The 13191-nt window shown below is 43.4% G+C and overlaps 1 protein-coding gene across 2 annotated transcripts; it reads right to left on the bottom strand.

The window, feature by feature from the left end:
• Positions 1 to 6074: 6074 nt before the first annotated feature.
• Positions 6075 to 12946, bottom strand: LOC111873307 (E3 ubiquitin-protein ligase SIAH1B). 2 transcript variants are annotated; one of them, XM_023867914.2, is made up of 2 exons: positions 12881 to 12946; positions 6075 to 8250 (listed from the first exon to the last, which is right to left on the bottom strand). In XM_023867914.2, the coding sequence occupies exons 1-2, from the start codon at positions 12886 to 12888 to the stop codon at positions 7368 to 7370; spliced, it is 891 nt and encodes a 296-aa protein (XP_023723682.1). In that variant the 5' UTR covers positions 12889 to 12946; the 3' UTR covers positions 6075 to 7367. The 2 variants fall into 2 exon arrangements, with proteins under 2 accessions (XP_023723682.1, XP_023723683.1); XM_023867915.2 differs by lacking the exon at positions 12881 to 12946 and adding an exon at positions 12690 to 12773.
• Positions 12947 to 13191: the final 245 nt, after the last annotated feature.

Here is a 13191-nt window from a genome sequence, read left to right as displayed (position 1 = left end):
CCATCATGTTAGTTAATACATTTTAAATAAGATAAGCATATTCAGTATAGACACGGTTAAAAACGCAGTTCGTTGTTAAGAATCAGTCGTGAATGTAATAGGCCTATAACAGTCGTGTTATTATACAGAATGTTGACACCCAAACACTGAACATATCTTTTTTATTGCTAATGGGGTGGGACTAAGTCCCTTGTACTGCGGCCACTTCTGGCCTGTTGTACCAGCCCCAGATGATAGGTGAGAGTGATTGTGGAGCAATTGGTGGAATGAAGATTGGCAGGGGAAACCGAAGTACTCGGAGAAAACCTGCCCCAGCGCCACTTTGTCCACCACAAATCCTACTTGACCAGACCCGGGATCGGGAAGCCAGCGACTAACCGCTTGAGCTATAGCGCGGCCTTAACACAGAGCCTAGCTCTCACACAATAAAACGCTGCTGAAGGTTAAGGTGCCTTGTGCCACAACATCTGTACGAAAGGTCAATGAGAATCTCGTGCTGTCTCTTCCGCCACATTTCCATGTTGTCCGCAACAGGAGAACAAACAGAATTTGATTTATGCCTATATAATCTAGTGGACCGCCTCTGTGGTCTAGTGGTCAAAGATCCTGGCTGCAGTTCCAGAGGTCCCGGGTTCGATTCCCGTTACCAGATTTTCTAAGAAGTAGTGGGTCTGGAACGGGGTGCACTCAGCCTCGTGAGAACACTTGAGGAGCTATTTCAAGGAAACAGCGGTTCCAGCCTAGAAAATTGAGATTAACGGACGTAGGGATCCGTTGCGCTGACCACGTGACACCCTATACCCGCAAAATTTGTTACTAACTTCGCCTACAAGCGGTGGTTACTCGCTCGGTATAGTTCGCTTGCGGACTACAGACCACTCGAGACGACTACTGGCAAGGAAGGGAACAGTCAATACGATGCGTCGACATTGGCCAAGTATGATTTAGTGAGACATCCGTCGGTGTGAGGATCCATCGTCTGTCGAGAGCTGCGTCCGCCTTTCAGAATGAGAGATTTTCTGTAAACGCAGTCCTTAAGAGATCCCATTCGAGGACAAAGTTCACGGAAACATACTGACCAATGAGAAATCAGCTTCAGTACTTCAAATTGCAAATAGCCCAATTACAGGCCATGAGAACCAGCTAATCAATGAGCTATCGAGCCCACACGCTAATGCAAGAAGATTGACGAAAAAGTGGCCAGAAGACTTAAGAAATTAAATGGATGAGAACTGCCGCTGGGCAGTTACCGCCTTCAAGACATGAGAAGATATATCACATTTACGTGTTATTTCCTTTACGGTTAAGCAGATTGTAAATTGGCAAAAATAATAACAAAAAAAAATGTCAATAGAAAATATATCTTTTCGAATATGCGAAGGAGATGCTAATGCCCAAAAAAAGATAAAACTGTCCCACTGCGTAATTAAGCACTACGCAATGAAAACATATACGGGAGTGGAGGTCCACTCCATCGGTTCTGACCTCGGCACTAGATACAGGTGAGTGGTCAGCTACACGCCCCTGCTGCTTTGCCCCCACGGAAAGTGCTTCCGGTACCCATAGGATAGGAAGCTGGGTGGTTCCCAGGGTCGATGTGGACGCTGTGAAGAAAAGAAGACTTTTTGGCTCTGCCTGGAATCGAACCTCGGCCGTCCAGCCCGTCACTGTACCGACTGAGCTATCCCACATTTTCGTAAAGGTCTACTTCCCAATTTATACGTTTCTAGCAGAATAAACACCGTGTCGGAAAAACGCAGGACGGTAAGTTATCCCTGTAACAGGCCATGGAGGCCCATATGGTTGTAAGACGTTGAGGGTCCCACATTATCTAGACAGTCAGCTCACAGATGGCGGTAAGGTTGTCAGCCTTACGCGCCGACCGCGCTTTACTCCCCAGGAAAATTAAACTCAGGATGGTGGGTATACAAAATAACATAATGTACACAAGTTCCGAATGTTGTCGCTACACTAACCTTCTAGCGAATTAAAATGCTTGCTATCCCTCACTCCAGAACATTTACTCTACTCATCTGCTGTCTAAAAACGTAAAAATATGAATATGCAAAGCCATCATTTTGCCTTTGGTTTTGTATGGGTGTGAAACTTTGTCTCTGACATTTAGGGACTACATAGACTTGCGGGTGTTAGAGAACAGGGTGCTGAGGAGAATATTTGGCCCGAAGGGATATTAAATGTTGGAGAAAACTGCATAATGAGGAACTTCAAAACTTGTATTCTTCTCCGAGTATAATTAGAATGACCAAGTCAAGGAGGGTGAGATGAGCAAGACATGTAGCACAAATAGGGAGAAGCGGAATTCATATAGAATCTTGGTGGGGAAGCCAGAAGGAAAGAAACCACTAGGAGGACCTAGACATAGGTGTGAGGATAAATTAAAGTAGCTCATAGAGAGATAGGACCGGGTGCTATGGACTGGATTGATCTGGCTCAGGATAGGGACCAATGGAGGGCTCTTGTGAACACGGTAATGAACTTTCGGGTTCCATAAAATGTTGGGAAACTCTCGATAAACTGAATGACGAGTGGCTTCTCAGGAAGTGCACAGTTCCCTGATATTAGTTACTTAATGAGTTAACTTTAATGTTTTAATTTCTCACTGCAGCCATTAATGTTTAGACAGGATGTGTCACGTGAGACACTGAAGTTCGGCCCTTTCGGTAATTATTCCTGGTTGTGCCCCGCCTCGGCAGATGGGAGCCAATCCCTGTAGGTGTGTCTTGTACCCAGCCTGTCAAATAGCGCACATGACGTAACCAGTGACGACAACAGAATGGCCGCCAGAATTAGATGAGCAGTTAACCGTAGCGTCAGCTTTAAAATGCAACTGATTTAGTTGGTTATCTAGCGACGCTGTCAGTCTGGAGACTACACAGGTGTCCCGCAACACGATGCCCATAGCATTAGTACGGCGCCGAGGAAAATGAGAATTGAGCACTTTCTTGAGTTTGGAATTTTTTCATAACTTCCACTTAATTTTAGATTGCATTATTATTGTTGGTGTTTTTTTAGAACAGGGTGTTGAAATGACTATCTGTCCGAAGAGAGATGAAGTGACAGGAGACTGGAGAAAACTGCATAATGAGGAGCTTCATAACTTGTACTCTTCTCCAAGTATAATTAAAATGATCAACTCAAGGAGGATGAGATGGGCAGGGCATGTAGCACGAATTGGGACGAAGAGAAGTGCATATAGTATATTTGTGGGAAAGTCGGAAGGAAAGAGACTACTAGGAAGACCAAGATGTAGGTGGGCGGATAATATTGTCGCGTGTTGCCTATGTAACGTGATGAGTATATTCAATAAACTTACGCAGGTCTCGGATTTGGCGAATAAGTTTATTGGCCGATCTCCTCTACACGTACAAGTGCAATTATTCACAATTACTGCTTCTGCTATAGTCGAAGTCAACTCTACTGACTATTCTTCTATGGTCAAATGCAAACTGGACTGTTCTCGGCAACTTCCAGAACTCAGCTGTCTGGTTCATTCAACCCTCTTAAATAGTCTTTTTGTGGACCGCTTATGGAACACCTTTCTCAACAATTTGGTTCTCCTGTTGTCATACAACGCTTCGAGCAATTCGTTGTAAACGAGGAAACTCACTGTTAGTATTCCAATGCTGCATTCCATTCCGCTGTCTAGGAAATGATATCCGTTGACCAGCAGCGAACGCTGAAATATGCTCTATCATCCGGCTTTTAGGCAGCACGCCATAATATTAAAATAAGTCTTAGATAGGATGGAGTGGTATGGACTGGATTGATTTGGGTCAGGATAGGGACCGGTGGACTCAGCCTCGTGAGGATAATTGAGGAGCTATTTCAAGCAAATAGCGGCTCCGGTCTAGAAGACCGAACTTTACGGCCATGAGGATCCGTTGCGCTGACCACACGATACCCTCAATCCGATAAAGTTCACACTAACTTCGCCGACAAGCGGCGGTCGCTCGGTATAGTTCGCTTGCGGACTAAAACCACGGAGTTTGTTTGTGTCAGGGACCGATGGAAGGCTCTTTTGGACATTGTAATGAACCCTGGGGTTCTTTAAAATGTTGGGCAATTCTCAGTAGCTGCGTGACTAGCGGCTTCTCGAGGACTCATCTCCATGGGGGTTATATATTATTTTTATTATTATTTTCCTGGGCCAGAAAATTTGCTTACTGACTTACGTTTAAACTGTTTCATACTATTTTTACTGATAACCTTGAAGTAAGCTACCGCCTCTTTCGACTGGGCTTTTTTTGCTTGGCTTACTGTCCGATCCTGAAGATGGAAGTAATATGTTCCTCCGAAACGTTGGGCTTTCTCCTAACTACATGACGTTACAACCCAGAAGACTGTATTCTTATTTTGAAATAAGTCGCAGTTTGCTTTCACGGGGTCGCTCGGGTCTTGGATAAATTTACTTTTGAATCCAACAGTGGAAGTGTTAGTGACATTTAGCCTTCAGTTAATGAACCAGACACTGTTATACTGTAGCATATAGACTCCTTGCTAAATCTGTAAACAGCGGCCGTTGCTCGGTAACGCCCGTAACAATAGAACAGCGAGGTTATGCAACCCGTTTTCTAAGCAAGGGCTCAGTAAACATGTTCTCGCTGAAACGATATCCGGGATGTCGCTAGGCAACTGCCCGTAACAACAATAGGAATGATGTTGGAGGCGGCGTTTTCTGTTCGATCCGCCCCGAGAATATATAATGAAGTAGTTGGTTCGTGAGTGAGAGTCCAGTTGAAGGTTAGCAGTTGAGTCGAGCTCTGCAAGGGGGCTGAGAAGTGATGGCGCTATAGTTAAGCTGACAAGAGTTCAGTTGCGGGATATACGCCAGACAGTAACGACGTGAGAACGGGAAGCTGAACAATCTCCGCTGTTAGAAATCCCTACTAGGGAACCAATCCATACCCCGTCTATAGTCACACACAAATAACATCGTGACAATAAAATATACATTATTTTCTTTTATTTTGATACATAAAATTAAAATTTCTCCCTACAAATTTACATGCATATTGACAATTTGATAAAAATAAACAAGTTAAAACGTAATCCTATAATGTATTATCATTTTATTCTTTCTTGGCTACGTACACAATATTTCTATTATATATTTTATAAAAGTGTAATGTTGTCCCTGTGCTTAATTAGTTAAACACTACGCCATAAATATATATGAGGGAGTGAAGGTATAGCTCCACCATTCTTAAACTCGGCAGTAGATGGAGGTGAGTGCTTAACTTCACGCCCCGGCCTCTTTACCCTCGTGGAAAACAGCCTCCTGTACCCATTGGATAGGAAACTGGGTGGACCTCAGAGGCAGTCTGGACGTTGCGGAGAAGATAAAAATCTCTTGCCCTTGCCGGAATTTGAGCTCCAGTCGTGCAGCCCATCGCTGTGCCGACTGAGCTATCCCGACCACAAATTTTGAAGCCCCATCGATGGTGTCTCCACCTTATCGTGGTGATGGTGTTCGAATGCTCCTGAGACCGTGGGAGCTATGCCGGCGGTAGCGTAGCTACTGGTAGGGTCACCCATGGCGGACAGGTCAACGGGAAGTAGCCAGACGAAGGTTATCCTGGTCCTCCAGGTTGGGGGTTGGGCATGAGGCTTGCAACTTCACACAGTAAAAACTAAATTGTTCAGAAATCTGATAATCACCAATGTAATTAAACAGAAAATGTAACAAAATCGAGCAATTTATTGAGATAAATCCTGTCTTGTGCCCCCGTATTTTTACATTTTTCACCATCAGCTGCAAGGCAACTCTATATTTTATGGTCATATACATAAACAATATGAGCCGGGATAGCTCAGTCGGTATAGCGACTGGCTACAGGCTGGACTACCGAGGATTCGGAGTTCGAGTCCCGGTAGGGTCAAGAATTTTCTCTACTCCACGTCGTCAAGACCGGCACTGAGTTCCACCCAACCTCCTGTATAATGGGTACTAGGGGCCCTTTTCTCAGGGGTAAAGCGGCCGGGGCGTGAAGCTGACCATTCACTTCCAACTAGTGCCAAGGTCAAGAAAACGTGGATCTATCCACTCCCACATATGTATTCATGGCGTAGTGCTTAATTAGTTAAGCACAGGGACAACTTTACCTTTTTATACGCAAATAACTTCTGCGTCACGCACTTCGCATCCCGCTAGGAACAGCTGAAAGGATCTAGGTTCTTCACAGCGGTGACTCTGAAGAGTTACGTCATCTGGGACTACACACCACTATATCCCACAAGAGAGAACTCCAATGAATGTATAGCCCATAAACTAGTCCCGTTAACGTGACGCATATCTGTGGGACACTTTTGTGTCTGGATGTTCGCATGCAAATTTTTGTTAATTTTCACGTTAGTACTAAATTGTGATTACAGATGGAAACACTAGTCTAGGAGTGAACAATAATAGTGAAAGGGTCAATTTAAAAATTGAAGTTCAGAATTATCTGACTATGGTGCAGTTCAAGTTTCAAGACGATCAGAACTTCTCGGGCTATCACCCGTATCACTTGAGTAATCAGGGTCTTATGACATGAGACCCTGACGATGGGGATAGAGATGGTCGCCGAAACGTCGGTATAATTTTTTACAAAGTGACACGTCTGATACTGCGAGAAGCCTTCGTGAAGGCTTCTGGTCTTATAACAAATTTTTGTGCTAGACGAAGGCCAAGACGTTTCGGAAAAAAGAGTCCTTCCTTTTTCAGATGCAAATGATATGAATGAGTTCCTATTCTGTTAACAAGGTTTCAGCGTTTGCGAAAATGTTATATTAATAAAGTTAGACTCATTGACATTTGAACATTATCCATCATTCTGTTTTTATTTAAAAACGACGTTTCGGAGTCAGAGTGCAGTCTCCGAAACCTAATTTTTAAATAAAATAGTATAATGATTAACGTCCAAAAGGTCAGTAATTGTCCTATTCTAATGTTTTCCGAAATCAGGGTATGAAAGCAGTTCTACCTAGGGTCCTGTAGGAATAATAAATTATTCAAATCCCACCCGCCCGAAGAAGAATATAGAATCAATTTGCAAAACGTTAAGGCTCGAAGATTATTGTCGTCTGGGAAGACATGCCATGTAATGTGGTAGAAGCCGTAGGAAGCTGGTTCCTCCGAATCCCAGGTAAAATTATACCAGATTCTACGGCAGACCGGAATCTTAAGGGTCACCACATTGAAGGTCTAAAATTCCAGATCATGATTTTTGTTTTATCTAAGTACTGTCCTATAAAGAACTAGGAGGGTGAACAGAATCCAGATATTACAAGCACAATTAAATATCAATTTACATACCTTCCTACGTCAATGATAAAATATGCAGTTTCTCACTAAAATAACTAAAATTCTAGGGGTTTGTAGATTTCGTTACGTCATTAAGGAAAATCGTCAGATTTATATATTGATGCTTAATAAAATGTTGGATCATATTGCCTGGGATTCTGAAACATTTGCCAGAAAACAGTGAACACGCAGACTCATCGTCTCTCACGGGTACAGGTACTGTCATGCGAATGCGATCCTTGCCGTTGGCGCCGTCCAATTTGAAGGCGCTCTCGAACTTCCGACGCGTTAGCCCCACTTGGTGCACCATGCTGTACCATGTATCTTCGAACACAAGTCTGTAATACGTGAATATCTCATCCTCGTAAAGCAGGAACAGACGCAGTATCTTCTCTGGCCACACACGGCACGAATCAACGAGGAAAGGTTGTGCTACTGAAAGCTGTTGGTGTTCGTGAGTCTTGATATGTGAAGGCAGATTCATCTTGATGCCCTGCCATGCGCAGTACGTGTCCTTTTCACGACTAGCTGGGCATGTAAGCAGCATGAAATGGCAGTATTTGTAATGCTCTGTAATAGCGGACAGGGGCATCATGGCCACGCAGCCGATCAGATTCCACGGGCAGTTGAATGACGCCAAACTCAGTATCTTCATCACGTTTCGGTTTTGTGTTTTGGTCAGAGGTTTGAAGCAGATCAAGCATAGGGTTAACAGAGGCAGGCATTTGCCACAGTAAGAGTGGCCGGACACGCAGATCTGGACGGGTGACGTCAGTATCTCTTCACAGCTGGGACAAACCATCTTACTGAGGAGTTCCTGAAAGTTCTCACAGAAGATCTTGATGTTGGGCACCCTGTCTGGAGACACCGATCTCTCTGGCATCTGGGGTGCTGAAGATACGTTCGGTGGAGAATTAGTTGGCGTCCCAGTCTCCACTTGCTTCGTCCTGTAGACAGATGATCACAATTTGCTTAAGTCAGAAAAGCGAGCAGTCACCGTACTTCTGAGTCATTTGAATTCAGTCTTTATTGTATGCACACTTGTGAGTTATACATGGTAGTTCTAATTCTATAGCAAACAAATCAATACCACTATATTGCTGACCCTGCTCGGCCGTCATTGGACAATCATTACATGAATAACTAACTAAACTAACTTCATGGAGCTGAGCCCATCTGGAGAAGCCGTAAATTCTGCAGCTACTCAAAAACTTCCCAGAAATTTATGGAACCCGAACGTTCATTACCTTCTTCACAAGAGCCCTCCACTAGTCCCTATTCTGAACCAGATCAATCCTGTCCATAGCACCCCATCCTTTCCTATTACTGTTCGCTCCTTGTGGTTCTGTATGTATCATTCGTGCTGATACAGTAGTTCTAATTTGTTTATTACGGAATTGTTGTGTTGAGTGATAAATTAAATGCCGTTTCAATTCAGTACTCACCTCCACACACTACTGGTCTAATTATCAATTCTAATGTTATAGCACCGTCACTGCTGTACTCTTCTGGGGGGCTGTCAGGAATAAGAAAAAACGTCGCAATTTTCTCGAAATAACTACACGACAATTTAAAGCGAAAACGGATAAAAATATAGAGTGTTCCTTGTATTCATCATTTGTGAGGTTATATCACGAAGTGGTAATGCAATCCTAACTAACGAACTAACCACGTGTAACTGAATGGTTTTTCGAGAAGACGCCAGTCGCTCAGTCGCTCAAGAATTTCCCAAGATTTTATGGGACCCGTAGGTTCATTACAGTGTTCACAAGAGCCCACCGCAGCTCCCTATCCCGAGCCAGATGAATCCAGCCCACACCACCCCATCCTGTTTCTCTAAGATCAGTTTTAATGTTATCCTCCCACCTACGTCTAGCTCCTCCTAGTGGTCTCTTTCTGTCTGGGATGTCCCATGAAAATCCTGTACGCATTCCTCTTCATCTCTATGCATGCTACATACACTGCCCAACTCATACTCCTTGACATTATAACTATACTCTTTGCTAATAGTACAAGTTGTGAAGTAGCTGTAGATATACTGAATAAGCAGTCGCGGACAGCCGACAAGGGGTGGTTTTCAAGGTTTTGGGTTGGGCGTGGGGCCAACAACTCCTCGCTTTAAAAAGTAATTTTGTTACGAAATGTTACACTGGGCAAGGCAACCTTGCGACAGAAACATCTGCGCGCATCTTACTTGGAAAACAGGATCTGGTAAACTTGTTAATGTGACAACACGATCTGTATCACTAATCTGACGTCGAAGAACCTACGAAGGAAAAGCTCAGTCAATATAGTGACTGGCTACGCGCTGTATATGTGTATTTTGCTTTTATTTAGTTAACTATACATGTACATTTTGCTTACTTCTCATGGATATTTATTTTTAGTTTAAGTATTTTTTTATATATTTAATTATTCTTAAGGAAATAGGCCATGGGCCTATAGATTGGAACCATCTGGCTCAGTCTAGAGCACAGTAGTAGATTCTCGATATCACAGTAATGAAATGTCGGGTTTCACAAAAGGAAGGAAATTTCTTAAGTAGATAATGACTTATGCTCCGTAAAGTTGCTTCCTATTAAGATGACAGTATATGTTAATGTTTTCCATAAGTACTTCACCTCAATTCTCCATCCCATTGTATCAGTCTTTCATTCAGGGTTTTCTTAATATTTCATTTTGACAATAATTTATATTCCACTTTTTTTTTTTTTTAGAACACAGACCTTGAGTCAGGAGTAAGCAAAACAAGGGTCCTTTTTACTTGGTGTTTCTCAATCATTAAGCTAGTGTTCTGTGAAGCAGGTACAATTATGCAGTGTTCACAGACAGGAAAATAATCTTGAAAAGCAGCGGGAAATTTTGGAAACCGTATTCCTGCATCCTCAGGAATACTGAGCAAGACCCATCTTCCATGATTTCAAGCGGATTTTATAAGTATAAATGCAATGTTACTTCGAATTAAACACTTATAAGCACGCCTGAAATATTACTTGAAACTGGCCCAGAACACAAACACAAATGTAATGGTATAAGAATTTGGACCAGCAAGAGCGCAGATGCAGTGTCAGTTCAACTTGGACGTGAACTCGCACAGTCACAAATGGCCGCGCCATAGCTCAAGCGGTTAATCGCTGGCTTCCCACCGCGGCGGCCCGGGTTCGATCCCGGGTCTGGTCAAGTGGGATTTGTGGTGGACAAAGTGGTGCTGGGGCGGGTTTTCTCCGACCACTTCAGTCTCCTCTGCCAATCTTCATTCCACCAAATTCTCCATCATCATAATCACCCGGGGCAGGCTACAATAGGCCAATCAGTGGCCGCCGTGCCGAGTGGACCCAGTTGGACTCCACCCCCCCCTAAGCGAATTAAAAAAATTTAAATTAATTAAAAAGCACAGTCACAAAAGCATTATACATACACGGACAAGCAGTATTATTATTACTTCAACTTGGTGTAAACAATTTTTCAAATGGGTTCTTTTCGGTTTTACACGCTTCTATGTCTTCATATTCGTTTATAGTAGTTTCAAGAGGGCCCTATGTTAAGGACAGGCAATCAACTATGGACAGTTTGTACTATACTGCCACAGTCAGTAAGTTCATGGAATGGCCGCAAGGCATCGTACAGGAATTTACTGCCAATATATTTCAGCAATGTTTTCGACAGCTATATTAACGTTGGCAGACCTGCATAGAGGCCAATGGCAACTATTTTGAGGGCCGATGTGGATCTGGGTAAGTGTACGTGAATACCTTGTAATATGATGCGATAACTCAACGAACTTAATGACTCTACCATGTATATGTAAGTACAGTCTCATGATACACACAATTAACTCACGCCAATTCTAACTACATACGCTCGCCACTAAGGAGTGGCGAGTGTTCATAATTACGTTATGTACAAACATAAAAAAACTCCGTGGCCTGTAGTCCGCAACCTAACTATACCGACCGAGCTACCGCCGCTTATGGTCGAAGTTAGTTCCAACTTTAGCAGATGAAGTGTGTGGCGTGGTCAGCGCAACGAATCCCCACGACCGTCAATCTCGGTTTTCTAGACCGGAGCCGCTATTTCCTTGAAATAACTCCTCAGTTATCCTCATTAGGCTGAGTGGACCCCGTTCCTGACTTACTACTTCTCAGGAAATCTGGTAGCATCGGGAATCGAACCTGGGACCTCTGGATCTGTAGCCAGGGTCTCTGACAACTAGGCCACAAAGGCGGTCGTGTACAAACATNGATTTAAGGGGCTTTCAAAGGAAATTTTGACTTCAGGCGATTTTGGATTTATTCGCCGTCTTTGTAACTGAATCTCTGCATGCGTCTGCAATTTTTACGCTTTGCATGCCCAACTTAATAACATAATTTTTTATGCATACATCATATAGAAATACGTTCTAATTACAATGATATCTGTACGTTGTGTTGACCTCCAGTTTTGGTCTCTTATGTTTTGGGCTTATTTCTAAAAACCCAAGTTTATGAAGCAGGTGTTTTGGGTTATGACACCGTACACTCTGGTAGATGGTTAGCAAAATCTCGGAGGACATACTCCTTACAGAGGAGCCTTGGCGGTAAAGTTGACCACTCAACTCCAGCTACTGCCGAGGCCAAGAATACATGGATCTATATATTCACTCCCCCATATGCCTTCATGGCGTAGTTCTTAATAATCATAGGGACAGCTTTACCTTACCTTACCTACAGACTGCACGGTGTCATGAACTAGAAGACCACTATCTATATCTGCACAGTCATGATAACCTCAATTCACAAATAAATAGAAATTCCAATTGCATATAAATTATTTCGGGTATTTTAGGTAAAGTTTGTGCCCTTGGACAGATGTAGATGTGTAACTATGCGCCTAATTTGCGCGCACATAGGAAAGAGCACATGACAGACGCACTTAAAATGCACAGTGACTGATGAATCATAATATTAACCCTTTAAAAACTTTGATTCACAAAGTTAGATTACGACCGACGGTCAGTCTGCCAGTATGTGTTGATGTCAAGCCCCACTTCTGGGACCTAAGACCAGGGTTTTGTTGACGTTGGCCGCCCTATCTGACGAGAGGACGGGTCTGTCATTTACAATTACTGCTGGCCTTCGCCAGCGCAGTCATTCTTGGGTCCTATTCCTGCAGGACCCATCACCATGTTTAGTGTCTCAGATTCTAGACTCCTCCAACCTGGAGGTCCAGGTCCCCGTATTTATATCCCCCAGGAACAGGATGGCCCAGTTACACCCCCAGGCACCAGGTTCCCTTTTCGTCGCCTCCTACTACTCGTAGGGCTACGGTGGAGGTATTCGAACCCACCATCTCACGGAGATTGAAGAGTAACTTTCTTAAAACTAATATATATAAGCTCATTTCGTACCTCACAGGAAACAATTATGTCACCACTACAAAGCCAAATGGCTAATGCTGTTTAGGGAAACAGTCACTGCTTATTGTGAGAACCATACGGAAGACACAGAAACACTGTGTGGGAAAAATGCCCAGTTTAGTATGTTAAGGCATATGATATATATAGTAACCACTTGGCCTTGAAGGGTTAGTATCACTTACCCCGACATTCCTTGTAAGCGTACGCAGAGAAGCACAACTGAAACTCTATTCTAACTGCGCAGCAAGTGAGTACCTGAGTGGGGTTTACCTACCAGACGCATATAACGGTAGATGAGTAAGCGGTCCCACAGGGTATGTAATGGGTTGCCAGATGGGTAGGCCTAGGAGGTACCCCAAACCATTACTCGCTGCAGCTCTCGCATTAAGAAACAAAAATAGGTGCAGGGAGATCTACTGTTTAAATGTAATGAAATAAGCAGAACGGATTGCTGCATAGTTAACGATATAGACACGTGATCGAAAGGGGCTGG

This window comes from Cryptotermes secundus, unplaced genomic scaffold, assembly GCF_002891405.2.
Source record: "Cryptotermes secundus unplaced genomic scaffold, Csec_1.0 scaffold189, whole genome shotgun sequence".
Taxonomy (NCBI): Eukaryota; Metazoa; Arthropoda; class Insecta; order Blattodea; family Kalotermitidae; genus Cryptotermes; species Cryptotermes secundus.
This window is presented reverse-complemented; position numbering and strand designations above follow the sequence as displayed.